Source organism: Nanorana parkeri, unplaced genomic scaffold, assembly GCF_000935625.1.
Source record: "Nanorana parkeri isolate BGI_ZX_2015 unplaced genomic scaffold, ASM93562v1 scaffold1620, whole genome shotgun sequence".
NCBI lineage: Eukaryota > Metazoa > Chordata > Amphibia > Anura > Dicroglossidae > Nanorana > Nanorana parkeri.
The window spans coordinates 313,499-330,371 of record NW_017307888.1 but is presented as its reverse complement, the minus strand read 5'-3'; the positions used below and the strand labels follow the sequence as shown (position 1 = coordinate 330,371).

At 50.2% G+C, this 16,873-nt stretch overlaps 1 protein-coding gene across 1 annotated transcript in view; it reads left to right on the top strand.

Moving 5' to 3' along the window:
* The window catches only part of SOX6 (SRY-box 6), a 57,450-nt gene that overhangs the window by 16,484 nt on the left and 24,093 nt on the right, over nt 1-16,873 (top strand). The window contains exons 3-5 of the mRNA XM_018570876.1: nt 1,904-2,084; nt 3,580-3,764; nt 7,997-8,047. Of these exons, the coding sequence (XP_018426378.1) occupies nt 1,904-2,084; nt 3,580-3,764; nt 7,997-8,047 (417 nt within the window). The remainder of the gene's footprint in view (nt 1-1,903; nt 2,085-3,579; nt 3,765-7,996; nt 8,048-16,873) is intronic.

The following is a 16,873-nucleotide window of genomic DNA, read 5'->3' as shown; positions in this document are numbered from 1 at the left end:
AAAGAGTGTCCTTCTCGGGACGCCCCCCCCCCCCCCGTCACCCCGACCATTGTTCATTAATGGCGGCTCTGGATGTAACTGATATGTAATACTGAAATTAACCCCGTCATCGCCATAAAACCTCCACTGGACGTATTAACTGCTTGAAGGCCGCGTGTTCCCCCGTTCCTGCCCCGGACAGTTTTCAGCGCTGCCGACCTTTGACATTTATTCCGTCATACAACGCTGTACTGACATGGTGGTATTCAAATCAGACTGAAGGGGAGGACGGAGGTCAGATAGAAGACTGAAGGGGAGGACGGAGGGCAGATAGAAGACTGAAGGGGAGGACGGAGGGCAGATAGAAGACTGAAGGGGAGGACGGAGGGCAGATAGAAGACTGAAGGGGAGGACGGAGGGCAGATAGAAGACTGAAGGGGAGGACGGAGGGCAGATAGAAGACTGAAGGGGAGGACGGAGGGCAGATAGAAGACTGAAGGGGAGGACGGAGGGCAGATAGAAGACTGAAGGGGAGGACGGAGGGCAGATAGAAGACTGAAGGGGAGGACGGAGGGCAGATAGAAGACTGAAGGGGAGGACGGAGGGCAGATAGAAGACTGAAGGGGAGGACGGAGGGCAGATAGAAGACTGAAGGGGAGGACGGAGGGCAGATAGAAGACTGAAGGGGAGGACGGAGGGCAGATAGAAGACTGAAGGGGAGGACGGAGGGCAGATAGAAGACTGAAGGGGAGGACGGAGGGCAGATAGAAGACTGAAGGGGAGGACGGAGGGCAGATAGAAGACTGAAGGGGAGGACGGAGGGCAGATAGAAGACTGAAGGGGAGGACGGAGGGCAGATAGAAGACTGAAGGGGAGGACGGAGGGCAGATAGAAGACTGAAGGGGAGGACGGAGGGCAGATAGAAGACTGAAGGGGAGGACGGAGGGCAGATAGAAGACTGAAGGGGAGGACGGAGGGCAGATAGAAGACTGAAGGGGAGGACGGAGGGCAGATAGAAGACTGAAGGGGAGGACGGAGGGCAGATAGAAGACTGAAGGGGAGGACGGAGGGCAGATAGAAGACTGAAGGGGAGGACGGAGGGCAGATAGAAGACTGAAGGGGAGGACGGAGGGCAGATAGAAGACTGAAGGGGAGGACGGAGGGCAGATAGAAGACTGAAGGGGAGGACGGAGGGCAGATAGAAGACTGAAGGGGAGGACGGAGGGCAGATAGAAGACTGAAGGGGAGGACGGAGGGCAGATAGAAGACTGAAGGGGAGGACGGAGGGCAGATAGAAGACTGAAGGGGAGGACGGAGGGCAGATAGAAGACTGAAGGGGAGGACGGAGGGCAGATAGAAGACTGAAGGGGAGGACGGAGGTCAGATACAAGACTGAAGGGAGCACGGAGATCAGAGAGAAGACTGAAGGGAAGGACGGAGGTCAGATAGAAGACTGAAGGGAGGACGGAGATCAGAGAGAAGACTGAAGGGAAGGAGGAAGGTCATATTGAAAAGTGGAGCTGGGGGAAGCAGCACTTGGACCCCACATGTGGAGAAGTCTCGGTCTGTATCCGTGGAGTCGCTCTCCTCCTCCTCCGCCGTCTCTCTCCTCTCGCCGGGAATTTGAATAATTCTTTGCCCCGGGTTAATTTAAATCTCAGAAAACACATTAAGGAGTGAGCTGCCATGTGCTGTAATTCAGATTCTAATTTGCTGAGCAGCGCTGGTGTTGATGTAAATAGGAGGAATTAATGAGCGTTTGTTGGGGGGGATCCGCGAGTGCGCTGATAATTAGCTTCCTTTGTTATTATGGCGGCAGATAGCGGCATTGTCTGGGAGGTGTAAAACATCCGCCGCGTCTTAAGTGCTAATGCGGCCCATTTATCTCCCTCTAATCATTGTTTATGTGACATCTCCCCCGCAGGACGAGGCCGCCCAGCCGCTCAACTTGTCGGCGCGACCGAAGACGGCCGAGCCCGTGAAGTCGCCCACCTCTCCCACTCAGAACTTCTTCCCGCCCAGCAAGACCAGCCCGGTGAGCCTCTCCAGCAAGAGCGGCATTCCCAGCCCAATCAGCGGAGCCCTGGGCCGGGGGTCCTCCTTAGGTGAGTGAGAAAAGGGCTCTTACCCAAACTTAGCCCTCAGCTGTCCAGAAGTTAATGAGCCGCGGCCTATAAATCACAGATCGACCTCCTCCGGTGACTTTGCCTATAATGAATATCTGTGACAGCCAATCCTGTATCAAGTACTTTGTCTTAGCGCAGTTGATTGCAGATTAGGGCTCAGAACTCAACACAGCCTTCAGCTGTCCAATAAAAGTTAATGAGCCGAGGCCTGTGAATGACTGAACAGCCTCCGTCTGCGAGTTATCGTTTACTGAACATGACTGGCAGCCTCCGTCCTGTAACTAGTACTTTTGTCTCTGTCACAGCTGATTCCAGATAAGGGCTCAGAGCCCCTCGTACAGCTTTGGCTGGTAATGAGCCGAGGGCCGCACGTTATTGAGCAGCCTCTTCCGCGTGTAACCTGTTTCTTCGGAAAGTTCTCAGAAAAGGTGACAAGGGGAAGTTCCGTCATTATCTACAGCTGGGAGTGTAAATCATATACAGTGAATCATTTCTACACAGGAGACCGAAACACCGGCCTTTAAAAGTTCAAGATTGCATCAAATGTATCCAAAATAATAACCTGGGGTACAAGGCGCCATCACTGTGCAAAACAAGATATTTATCATTGTCTCTAGGAAGAGGGCCACAGGCAAGGGAGGGGGTTGGGGAGCGGGGCACAGAAAAGGCAGGGAAAGGGCCACAGACAGAGCCACAGACAAGGCAAGAGGAGGGCCACAGATAAGGCAGAGGGGCCAAGGGCAATGTTGGGGAGCAGGGCACAGATAAGGCAGGGGGGGCCATGGGCAAGGGGAGAGTTGGGGAGTGGGGCACAGAGACAAGGCAGGGGGCAAGGGGAGAGTTGGGCAAGGAGACAAGGCAGGGAATGGGCCACATACAAGGCAGGGGGGCCACAGGCAAGGGGGGGGCCATGGGCAAGGGGAGAGTTGGGCAGTGGGGCACGGAGACAAGGCAGGGAAGGGGCCACAGACAGCCACGGCTATATTATTTTGATATAAAGGGCGGATTGTTCCTCGGTCTCTGATAAACACGGCTCAATCTATTTTTATCCTCTCTGCATCCAAAAATGATTCCCAAGTACCAGCTGATTCACTTTCCCGGCCCCAGCAGCAAAACAAGGCGCCCTTCAGAGGGGTGAGGAATCTGACACACCGGAGTCTGGGACACAAGGAGAGGGCTGTACCGCAGCCTACAGAGGGGCCCCGAGTGCTCCCTGATGATGATGATGATGATGATAATAATGTATTATAGACACGGATATTAAGAACACCTCCCTAAAACTTTATAATAGTTTTGGATGGATTGGGGGAGGGTTAGAACTACCCTAAAATGTTGCAAGGAGTTTACTGTGGGAGGTGTGAACACCAGGTTAGCTGTATGAGCTAGCAGCTGATTGGTCAGTCTGGGTGACGCCCAGCTTCCTGTGCTGTCACATCAGTTTTGCGCTCATTGATGCCATTTGTTGTCCCAGCAGATATCCTGTCCAGTCTGAACTCTCCGGCGCTGTTTGGGGACCAGGACACGGTCATGAAGGCCATACAAGAGGCGCGGAAGATGAGAGAACAGATCCAGCGGGAGCATCACCAACCCCACGGCATAGATGGGAAGAACAATCTGGGACTGAACAATCTGGGACTGAACAACTGCCGAAGTGACAAGGTAACCCCGTCGCGTCTGTGCCGCAGGCAGCTCTCTGTGCTATTTGTGAACACGGGAGGATGAGGAGAACCGCACAGCTTGCAATGTGATCTCTTCCCTTCAGCATGTGTGGTGGTCAGTCCAACACAATCGGAAGTCTTCCTGACTTCACTGAACATTCTTCATAAGGCCGAAACAATCCGACTTCTTATGAATTGGAACACGTGCCGCCCACTCGTAATTGGTTGGGATTCTATATTTAAGCTCTTTAGCATCCACCAAACCCGGACATGTCCTTTCCGGAATGAGTGATCTATGAATATATAACATCTCCCGGTGCTGGAAATGATAGCAAGCTCTTGAACGATACGTTATCCTTTCAGCACACAATGTGGCTTGAGGCATCTCGATATCTGCGTGAGATGAAATTGTCAGTTTGTATCCATTGTGTGAGCTCACCGCCCGGCCTGCGCCCCCCCCTCCTAACCCCAGCTGGTGCTCATATTGAGCGTGGTAGGTGCCGGCGTGGTACAGGATTGTTCTCCATTGAGATTGACCTTCTATGGTTGAATCAGTAGAGTTTCGTCATCCTTGCAGACACACGGCCACCTCTGGTGGTGTGAAGGAATGAGGTCACCTGTGGTGTATGTCCAATAAGGACGGTGTGTGATCTATTCCTGTCTTGTGGCCTCTTATGGTGGAGTCTTGCACCGCCTCAGCTGCCAATTGGTGTCGGGCATTTGGAATTTTCACAAAGCCTTTTATTGGAGACGTAAACTTTCCAAACACGTTCCATTTCTTTACCAGGACCTGTACAGTGAGGCGCCTGAGAGCGACGTCCTGATACAAAGAACAACAAAGAGTGTGTGTGTCAGTGGTCACCAACAAATTGAATTCCACGTTAGGTGAATTGCTGAATGCAGAAGCCTTTGGAACACTCTCCCTCCCGCAGCGACCGCACTTTGCTCGTGTCTTCGTCACATGACCCTTCCTTCTTTCCTTTCTTCCTTTATATCTCAACAATGGTTGTGTTGGTAGAACACTAAACCCAAAATAAGAAGGATATGTTTTGTAACATAAAAAAAAGGTTACAAGAAAAAATCCAATGTATTTCAGGGCCTCAGTGCTCCCCCTTCATCAGGGCTTGGATGCTGATTGTAAATATGGAGAATACTGGACAACAAATTGTACTATCATCCAACCCTAATGAAGGGGGAGCACTGAGGCCCTGAAAACGCATTAGAAAGGGGGCTTCCAGATTCCATGATGTCCCCCCACAAACCCCACCATCCTTTTTAGGGGACAGGATGTGGGGAAGAGGCAACATTGGATGAAGTTATCCTGCAAAAGGAGAAACCTTTGACTCCCTCTTACAGAGAGATGAGCGAGAGGGCAAAACCAAATTTGCAGTAAAATTCTCAATTTCGCTCACTGAGTTGCTTTGATGCAATTTGCTTGAAAAGAGCGGGAAGCTCCGGTTGGCCTCTCCCCGTGCGTGTTTGGCTCAGATGCAACCTAGAAAATGGAACGGATCTCTCCTAATAAACAAAGGGGTTTGCTCCAGGACCCGCTCCATTTCTTCAGTTATGTATATAGATTTCACACTGCCTGTATAAATTATTTGTGTACCGTCGCTTTAAATTTTGCATTTAAATTTTTTTCTATTGTCTGTCTTTTTTGTTTTGGGGGGAAAAAAAAAGGGTAATTTTTTGGTAAAAGATTTAGGTCCAGGATAGGCGAGAGGATCTTCTGTAACTCTCCGGACACATTTACAGCCTTTTGTACCCTTAAAACACCCTCATTTCACCTTCCGCATTCACTTCGATGCATTTTTCCAGAATTTCCTAAAATTTAGTTACATAGTATTTGGGGTTGAATAAAGACACGGGTCCATCAAGTCCAACCCATTTTGGACTTGATGGACGTAGTTAAAATCTCTCTGAAATATCGGGGGAAATAAAATCTCCCCGTTGTACTCATCCCCAGTGAAGACATCAGAGATAACATTTGCATCCATGTGGGTAACGAATCCTGCACGTCACCCGTCATCTTCTGTACGCGCGGCGCAGTATCACTTGCCGGGATTCGGGAAGTGCGCGATTTTTGTCCGGCGTCCCCGGTGTCTCTACCAATGCGCAGGGCTAGAGGTTTCGGCATCTGGTAGCTGACACTGCCCATGTACAGGAAGATAAGTGCGTGTGTGCCGTGTGAATTGTCAGAGGGCGAGATAATGTGAGAAAGCAGATTAAGGAGATGATTATCTGTTACCATCTGTAATGCTGCAGGAGCCGGGTGCTCGGGTTATTTTTGTGATTTATAGGGAAGCAGATTGCCGCGCGCGCTTTCAGCGTTGTGGTTTAGGCTCGCATGATCTGCCTGCAGTTAGGAAACAGGCCCCGCCCAGTGCGACACAGATAAACTTGATGCCATTTCTAGATACCAATTAACAAAAACAAACAACATTGTATCCATCAATGAACTGCCGGGCGCCAAGACCCTCAAGGTCTATCCTTTTATTGGTGACCGTGATCCAAGGTCTGGGAAGGGGGAAAAGAATACAGCTGTCCGATAGGGCGAGACGCGAGGTTAGACATCCTCAAAGACATCGCTGACTCCCCTCCCCCCCCTCCTCCTCCTCTGGGGCCACCTTCTCTTTCTGCTGTATGAATGCAATGAAAATCATTGATTACCACATTGAGTCACATGGTGCCTTCAGCGGATTTTTCCTTCTGTCTTTTCTTTTGTGTTCTTTTCCTGGTAAAACTTTATAGAAAGCATCCCCAGAAAGATACAGTTGTTTGATAGCATCTTCCCCTGCGGTCCTGGAAGCAGGAGGCCATGCAGTCTTCAAAGCAGGAGGCAGTGCGGTCCTGGAACCAAGAGGCATTGTGGTCCTGGAAGCAGGAGGCCATGCAGTCTTCAAAGCAGGAGGCAGTGCAGTCCTAGAAGCAGGAGGCAGTGTGGTCCTAGAAGTAGGAGGCCATGCAGTCCTGGAAGTAGAGGGCAGTGCAGTCCTGGAAGTAGAGGGCAGTGCAGTCCTGGAAGTAGAGGGCAGTGCAGTCCTATAAGCAGGAGGCAGTGTAGGCCTAGAAGTAAGAAGCAGTGCAGTCCTAGAAGTAGGAGGCAGTGGGGTCCTGCAAGCAAGAGGCAGTGGGGCAGTCCTAGAAGTAGGAGGCAGTGAAGGCCTAGAAGTAGGAGGCAGTGGGGTCCTAGAAGTAGGAGGCAGTGGGATCCTAGAAGTAGGAGGCAGTGGGATCCTGCAAGCAAGAGGCAGTGGGGCAGTCCTAGAAGTAGGAAGCAGTGGGGTCCTAGAAGTAGGAGGCAGTGAAGGCCTAGAAGTAGGAAGCAGTGGGGTCCTAGAAGTAGGAGGCAGTGAAGGCCTAGAAGTAGGAGGCAGTGGGGTCCTAGAAGTAGGAAGAAGTGGGGTCCTAGAAGTAGGAGGCAGTGAAGGCCTAGAAGTAGGAGGCAGTGTAGTCCTGGTAGCAGGAGGCAGTGAAGGCCTAGGGGTCCTAGATGCATGAGGCAGTGAAGGCCTAGAAGCATGAGGCAGTGGGGTCCTGGAAGCAGGAGGCAGTGGGGTCCTAGATGCATGAGGCAGTGAAGGCCTAGAAGTAGAAGGCAGTGGGGTCCTGGAAGCAGGAGGCAGTGGGGTCCTAGATGCATGAGGCAGTGAAGGCCTAGAAGTAGGAGGCAGTGGGGTCCTGGAAGCAGGAGGCAGTGCGGTCAGACTGTAGCACAGGAGAGGTGAATCTGTCCATTGACTTTGGTTCATTATACCCCCTGCGCTCCGTGAATGTACCTGAATGGGTCCTGAACAGGGACTATAGAAAGTCATCACATTGTACACAGAATTGTTCATTCTTCCTGTATATCGCTTTATAAATGACATGATACCCCTTAGAGTAGTTAGGGCCCCTCCTGTGGCCCCTGCATGAAGTGCCACTCTGATTGGTAGAGATACTCTGGCTATCATGCTCAGTCTTAATGAGTTTGTACAGAAAATGTGTGGCTTTGGCCCCATCCACAGATCTGTTCTGCCCTTAAGACATTGCGTGACCACACCAGGGACCCAAGTGCCCGGGCCATATGCGGTCACAGCCCAGTGTCCTCTGTTCAGTGACCGGCTGCCATTGCCCTCTGAGGCTGTATTCCCACAATGCATTCCCCCCTCTAGCGCCCCCTGTAGGCTGGTTAACGTATCTGTGCTGCTGAGTCCCTTCTGACGCCTCCCTCCGATTTTTCCTGTATTTCAGATGCTGTTTGACGCCGTCACAGGAAGGATGTGCGTTAGGAGTTTACACGCAGTGAGTCCCTCCGATCTCTTGTAAAGCATTTTGTATGTCTCGGCATGGCTTCCGCCTGAGCGGCCTCTTTGCTCTGTGACGTAGATGGGGGGAGCAGACCATTTCTGGCCCTCCCCTTCCCCCAACACCCGCAGATTATTGTGTTTTGGTGCACCGGCCGCTTTGCCTTGCGCTTCCTCAGCCGAGACTAAAAGACGCCATTATCTGGCTGAGCGTAGAAGTCACATGACCTTAGGGGGGTGTGCCTTGTGCCAATGTATATTCAACATGGCGGGCACCCAGAAGGAAGTTTGTGTTGCAATGTAACGTTTATCAGATCGCTGACTCAGCAGAACTATTCCTTCTATGTAATGAACGGACTGCCAATAGCTCCGGGATTGAGCCCCCTGTACAGATCGGAACCAGCAGCTCAGTATTTGGTTACATTGAATACGGGCCGAGTCTGCGTTCTGCTCCGAATGAGCCCTGATATAAGGAAAGGATCTCATAGCTTTCACCGCGACATGAACCTCGTAGGATTTAAAGGGGAACCACCTGTGACCCTACAGCATACTCCTCCCCCACCACAACTCACAGAAGTGGTTGAAGCCGGCGGGCAGACATGATAGCGGTGACACGACGGAGCAAAACCTCCGAGGGGGGAGTCACTCCGCTGAGTGGATCATTCTGATCATTTTCCATTCTTCTTGAGTGTCCGCTGGTGACCACAGCTGATTGTAGAAATGAATTCACTTCCTTTCTATCTGATCATTTTACTGTGGAGGAAAACCGCGCTGTATAGGAAGACCCGTCGCAATAAATCTTCTCAAGTTTTCCACCAATCGGGCCCAATTCACCGGTTCCTTCCAGAGAATTGGCCGCTCTTGTCTCTCTATACAATGCAGCCAATAATGTGCATCTCTTATATCTTCCGCACACAATCAATGGAGATCGTTCTGGGTGCACACTGCGAGCGTCAACACACAAAATTCAGCAAAGAGGACCTGTCTAATCGGTTCCTGGTGCACATATAAGATTGACTGTGTACAGGATGTATGAGGGATCTGCACGCTGACTCCATGCACCTTTGTATCCCGTATTCCCTCTCTAGTCCCCACCTGTCTGTTACATTGTATCAGTTTTATTCTCTTTCTCCAGGTTATAATAGAACCTGGGTTCACACCTAGGCGTACCGCGATCCGCGGTAAAAAAAAGCGTTTCCGTGGGCTACTTGGCTGTATCCCAATGGAAACGCGAGACCAAAACGCCCCAAAGAAGTACATGTACTTCTTTGGGCGTAGGCCGCGTTTTGTATCGCGTTAGGGACGGGCGGACATACGGCAAGCTGTGAACCAGACCCATTGAATACAATTGACAATACTGAGGAAAACATACGGCTATTCTTAACATTGACCTTTACCAGACCACAGAGCGCCCAATGTATTTCCTGTGTGAGTCAAATCTCGTATTTTGTACAGTTTTGTAGTAAAATTCAGAGGCCGAAAATATGATATTGTGCTAAAAACCAAACCTCTGAGAGTAGTAAAGAAATTATGTGAAATGAGCACATCGGCTATTTTCTGGCTGCACAAGTTTCATAAATGTCGCCCTGAGCTGACCTCGCCGCTGATAATCGCTCCGTACGCCCGACAGAGGCTTTCGTCTATTTGCCGCCAAGTATTGATTTATCGCAAAATGATTAGCATAGTGTTCACCGCCCGCTCACTTTCTGTGGCTAAGCCATAGAGGTGAATGCAGAGCGATTGTCACCGGCATGGACCACGCCACAAGCTGAATCGCTGGGTGTCGGAGCTTATAAAATCGTCATACAATTATCGTGTTATCGATTCCTTCGAAAATCACTTAGACTTAGGAGATTAAGGGGGGACATGATTTTCACATACAAAATGTTCCATAGTCATAGCGACATTAGCAATAAACTCTTCACGATTAATTCCGTAACAAAGACTAGAGGCCGCCACCTGAAACTGGTAGAAAAAAAATTCAAACACAAGGGGCGTAGGGGGTTCTTCTCAGTTGGCGCGGTTAGGGTCTGGAACTCGCTGCCGCAAGCAGTGATTTCAGCTAATAGTCTGGAATCATTCAAGAGGCTTTTGGACGATTTCCTGAGAAACGGTAATATACAGGGGTACAAGTACTCCTAAAAACAAGATGACGCGAGGATCTTTACACCCACACACACACACAATAGGTTGGACTTGATGGACATATGTCTTTATTCAACCTCAAATACTATGTAACTATGTAACTGAAATCACTGAAGAGGTCCCCAGTGTGACATGGCCCTTAGGGAGGTGGTGTGAGGTGGGGGTGCCGAGAAGGATGACATCATCGCAATCGATGATGTCACCCTAAACACTATGCGCCAGGCACAGTAGGCAGAGATAGGAATAGCTGCGTTGGCGTTCCCAGATCAGAAGCGTTTTGCAGGTGCGGCTGTGCCCCTCAGTCCGAGGTTCCTGTACACATTGTAGCGGTTTCATATTATTGAAGTTTAGCTGAAGTGTAATAAAGTATTTTCACCATCTATATGCAGTGTGCCAGGATCGGCATTAGGAATAAAATTGTGAATACAATACCCCCCTCCCCCCTCGGGCAGCGGCCTATATATAGCGCACACTCGATATATTCCGTCCCGCTGGGTTTTATTGTGTCCGCAGCGTGACTTCACACTACTCGAGTCTGTGACAACTGGCAGCGGATGATCTGTAGCTCTTATGTCTTGTGTGGAGAGATTCTTCCCCGGAATGTGTTACATACTTGTGCGGATACTGCATCCGGTGCTGCCCTCTGCTGGACCCAAGCATCGCACGCCCCAATTAGGACCCACAGCAACCAACTCGATGGTCAGACTCTGGCAGATGTGCCAAATGGGGGATCCAGAGGCAATTGATCACTAGAATCGGGATCACACCTGGGATTTTTCATCACTTAATGGCAGGAGGATGAGCCCCTTTGTTGACCAACATGGCGATTGCAACGCGGATTGAAAGAGAATTGCTAATAAGTATTTCATCTCGTGCCACAAAACGGCTAAAAAAATAAATATTGGTTGCATCATAGGGGGCGATTATTAACAGTACGCCAATTTAGCGTGCCCGGACTGGCCTGCATTTAATGGATGGACGCCAACGTTCGCCCTGGAGGTTCACATCATTAGTAAATGTAGAGGACATGTGGCGGCAAATGTGTGATTGGCATGGGCACAGGTGAGCGTGAGGGGATCAGCACGGCAGGTCTCAAATCAGATCAAATCGATTCGATCAAGACAAAATGTTTGTCACGTTTATTGTGAACATTTCCTACAAATACGCTGAAAGTTCCTTCCAATCAGATCTCCCATTATTGTTATTATACGGGATTTATAGAGCGCCAACAATTTGCTCAGCGCTTTACAAAATAGTGGAGACAGTACAGTTGCAATACAATTTACAATACAGTTTCAGTACAATAGGGTCGGGAGGGCCCCTGCTCCTGAGAGCTTACAATCTAGTAGGAGGGGCCAGTGATACAAAGGGTAATAATCGTTTGGATTGAGTTATTGGAGGAAGTAAAAGGCAGTTATGTTGAGATGAGATCGGCTTCCCCGGAGAGATGGGTTTTTAAAGATTGCCTAAGGCCCCATTCACACTGAGCATATCGCAAATCGCGCGATTGTCATTTTGCGCGATATCGTGCAAATGGTTGCATTGAGCAAAGTAGAATCGCGCCAAAATCCGCTCCAAAAAGGGTCCCGCTGTAGCGACGCACGACCCGCGACAGCGACGGACAGAGCCCCATTGCCATGTATTGGAGAGCGATATCGCGCAGTAAATATTCGCGATATCGCGCGGATTGCCGTGCGATAAAACGCTCCGTGTGAATGGGGCCTAAAGGTGGGCAGCGTAGGAGATAGGCGGACAGGATGGGGTAAGGCGTTCCAGAGGATGTCTTCAGACACTCTGGAGAAGTCCTGGAGGCGAGCGAATGTGCAGGCAAATATATTGTTTGAAAGGAGCAATGATCGACCTGATCCCCATGGCAGACCCCGTCCTGTACTGGATCATCAAGTTCTGATCCACCGATACCTTTTGTATCATAATGCCATCGGCCGTAAATAACTTGTTTATCAGACAATGTTCAGATCATCTCAAATGGGTGAAAATTTCAGAAACTTTTTCGAGACGTAAAAGTAATTTATTAACGCAACTTACTATTTGGGTTGCCGCATGTGCTGTGTGAGCCCTTCATAGCACAGAATGGCGGCCAACTTAGAACAAAGATGGCTACACATTGATCAATGATTCCATTGGACCTCTGCCCAGTGAATGATTAATGGCTATTCGTTCGCCTGACAGTTTCTGCTATTCTGCTGCCATTGATGGACAAGAGTTGCCTTACCGAACGCCAGCTCAATGGCAGAAGATCCCTATTGGTCGGGCAAATGTTTGTTCATGGCTTAACCTGGAAGGCTTAATCAATCGGCCGGACTGCGCAGAATGGATCACATAGACTGTCCGGTTCTCAGAACTCGCGGCTTTGTTCACGGGTGGAAGGTTCCAGTGGACAAAAACTTTTTAAAAGTTCTGCCGAGTTCCCTTTATGTGGAGGCTTCACAGGAAACATTAAGACCCCATTCACACTGAGCGACATTGAGCGACGTTGAGCGGCGTGTCGCGCGACATCGCGCAACATCTTCCTATTGGGCTGTATGCAATCCGGAGCAATATCGCTCAAAATCGCTCTAAAACGAGCTACAAGCGATATTGAGCGATATTGAGCGACGAGATGTGAACAGCTACATTGAAATGTATTGGTGAAGCTACATAGAGCGATATAGCGCGGAAATATGAGCGATATCGCTGCAAAAATCGCGCGATAAATCGCTCAATGTGAACGGGGCCTAAAGGAGAACTATGAGGGGGGGGAGGGGCTTTTCACTCACCTCATAGTCGACCTGTGACAATGACACTGTCACAGGTCGGCTCAGTAGATCGGGAGGTGAGAGAATACATACCGGCGTTCGCTCACTTCTCGATCCTGTCACAGCTCTCTGCTGTGACAGGGGGAGGGGCTGGATTCCACCCTCCCCGCTCCGATCCTCCAGCGCTGACTGGCGGAACGGACGGGGGAGGGGGCGGGTACAGCTGGCTCTGCCTCTAGATAGGCGGAGCCAGCTGTCACTCAAGCAGCTGGGCGTATCTCGACATCGATGTCGGGATCCGCTCCGGCTGCGGCGTCTCAGTATACCGTGAGCTGTAGCTCCCTATATACTGAGCTTAGGGTGACGGGAGGACGCTAGTATGTGTCCTCCCGTCACCCTAAGGAGAACTATGGGGGAAAGCACTGACCTCATAGTTCTCCTTTAAGGGAGTCCAATGCCTCCGCTTCAAGTTACAAATCAAGGGTAGCAGAGCCTTATTCCACCAGAAAATGGCTTGCAGGTCTGGTGGTGGTGGTGATGGTGGTACTAGGCAGTGCTGGGACAAGGTCCTCCAGCATCTAAGGAGAGAGAGGGCCCGTGACCAACCTTAGCAGCAAAAAAAAAAGCAGATATGGCGGCCCCATTTTGTATATATGTCAAATCATTCAACTAGGTCAGGGGTCAGCAACCTTAAACACTCAAAGAGCCATTTGGACCCGTTTCCCACAGAAAAGAAAACCCCTTTGACATCTAAAATGAAGATAACACGGAATATATTGTTTATTACCTTTATGCTATGTATAGCATGTATATAGGTATATGTGGGCTTAGTAACGCACTGGACTCTGGTCTTTGGCTAAGGTCACAATATCTCACTCTGGTTCAGTCCAAGACGCTGACTTGGCCATTCTGGAAGATACGTTTTTTGGTAAGTCAGTTGCTCCCTTCGCCTAGCCCTCGGCCCGGCCCTGGAAAAAGGAGGACATCACAGATGAATCCCAGCCCCCAGCAGAGGCTCACCTGAACACAGGAGGAGGAATCACGTCTACCATGTTCAAAGCATGCAGGTCCGGGGGCCTGCTCTGACTTGTGGCCTTTAGCAAGACCATCAGCAAGCGAGCTCAGAGATTGCCGAGTGCAAAGCGCTCACCTCCAGCTACATCTGATTTTATGTTCTCCTAAAACGAGGTCGCCATTAGAAAAAGTTCTAGAATTGAACTACACAAAACGCACTGAAGAGCCGCTCAGCGGCAGATGCGGCGGCGGTACCGCGCGCCGCTGCAACGTAAGACAATGCGGATGCAGCATTGCATGTCACAATCTACGGCCTTCATAGAGGTCGCGCAGAGGCGCGAGGATCGCTATTTATATAAAGCGTGATGACAATAGATGAAGAGACGCACAAAGCTCCAGGGGGGCCATTGAGTAAAGCGGGAGCTGTTTATCTACAATATGCCGGATGATCTGAATACTGAGAGCCTCACATGTCTCCGCGCATTGTCAGCCCCACGCTGTGTCCTCGCTGAGCCGCCATACAGAAATTAAAGAGGGAAAATGCCTTACAATGCGTGTTTGTCTGCAGACAATGCGTCCTTTCTCCTCGGGCCGGACTGCGCAGAATGGATCACATTGACTGTCCGGTTCTCAGAACTCGCGGCTTTGTTCACGGGTGGAAGGTTCCAGTGGACAAAAACTTTTTAAAAGTTCTGCCGAGTTCCCTTTATGTGGAGGCTTCACAGGAAACATTAAGGGAGTCCGATGCCTCCGCTTCAAGTTCTGATGATTGTACGGCGGCTTTGTGCCGGATGAAAAGTTCTCACAGCGGGCGCTATTTGTGTTTGTTCGTAGGAAGGACGGTCGGCAAAGTCTTTGATGCCTTCATGAAGAAGCTAAAGCTAGCCCGAGGACTATTATCAGTGCCGACGCCTTTCAGTGCAGAATGACAAATAGCTACAAGATGATTGTGACAAATTACCGGACTAATTGTTCAGACTCCAAAACAAGGGGCCAGTGTGCCATGCATGGAGGATGTTTATATACCTCGGACATCACTGGGAATGCAGCCTATCCATTCACTAGAGACCGGTGACATCACTAAGAATGCAGCCTTTCCCTTCACTAGAGACCGGTGACATCACTGGGAATGCAGCCTATCCATTCACTAGAGAGCGGTGACATCACTGGGAATGCAACCTATCCCTTTACTAGAGAGCGGTGACATCACTGAGAATGCAGCCTATCCCATCACTAGAGAGTGGTGACATCACTGAGAATGCAGCCTATCCATTCACTAGAGAGCGGTGACATCACTGGGAATGCAACCTATCCCTTCACTAGAGAGCGGTGACATCACTGAGAATGCAGCCTATCCATTCACTAGAGACCGGTGACATCACTGAGAATGCAGCCTATCCATTCACTAGAGAGCGGTGACATCACTGAGAACGCAGCCTATCCCTTCACTAGAGAGCGGTGACATCACTGGGAATGCAGCCTATCCATTCACTAGAGAGCGGTGACATCACTGGGAATGCAACCTATCCCTTTACTAGAGAGCGGTGACATCACTGAGAATGCAGCCTATCCCATCACTAGAGAGTGGTGACATCACTGAGAATGCAGCCTATCCATTCACTAGAGACCGGTGACATCACTAAGAATGCAGCCTTTCCCTTCACTAGAGAGCGGTGACATCACTGAGAATGCAGCCTATCCATTCACTAGAGAGCGGTGACATCACTGAGAATGCAGCCTATCCAATCACTAGAGACCGGTGACATCACTGAGAATGCAGCCTATCCCTTCACTAGAGAGCGGTGACATCACTGAGAATGCAGCCTATCCCTTCACTAGAGAGCGGTGACATCACTGAGAATGCAGCCTATCCATTCACTAGAGACCGGTGACATCACTGAACGCAGCCTATCCACTTGTTGCAAATTCCAGTCAGTTACTTCCAATAACAGACAGTCCACATATTCCGGTGCATTTTATTTCGGCGGGCACTCCGGGAGCTCAGGCGGTATCCGTAGCCGGTAAATTCCGGCAGTAAAACAATAAAGCGGCGCAATGAATTGTTCCAGGGCGAGGCGACCATAAAACCGCTCGTTGCTTTCTCCGTTGTCGCTAATGTTGCTCTGATTTACGGCCCCTGTAAGCGCCCGGATCCGCTGGAGTCTCCCGAAACCTGCGGCTTAGAAGATCATAGTTTGGAGCGCTGCCCTTACAAGTGAAACGAGCGCCGCGCTCGCCGCCCACCCGCGCATACTTCAGCCCGGCGGATTTGTTTGCAATAGCGAAAAAAAGAAAAATGTGAAACAATAATCCGGCTCTGCCATTTTCCATTTCGGCGGCGGCGGGATATTTTGAGACGCGGAGAAGGAGGCAGCATGCTGAAGCAATTTGTGACATGGGCACAGGAGGACGAGGCCGGGTAATCCTGCAAGGGAGGGTGTGCCCGGCATATTATTACACTCCGTATTGTTTTTCATCAGATGCGTGCAATCAGTCATCTCTGGGCGCCCGCGCCAACAAAACATAACTCGCTGCTCTGGCAGGAAAAAAACAGTGTTTAGAGCAGAACAATCAGTCTTTATTTCACGCCGGCCGCAGCCTCCTCTGCTCTGGAAATATAGACTGGCCGTATAACTGCTCGCAGTGTGTGTCAGCGTAATGTAAGATCACCGGGGGGAGGGGGGAGCGGGGGGGAGCCGGCAATTTTAGGACTTTTATAATTAACATACAACAACTTACACACCATTGTAAATCGCTTCATAGGGCCACAGCACAGAGCTTTAGGTACCGTCCCGTATGGAGCTTTACAGCAGGATTGTTAAAGTGGACCTGTCTCTGACCCAGCATCTCAGTCCAGGAGGATTTGAAAGATCCAGATGTGAGGTGCTGGAGACTGGGTTGATGATATG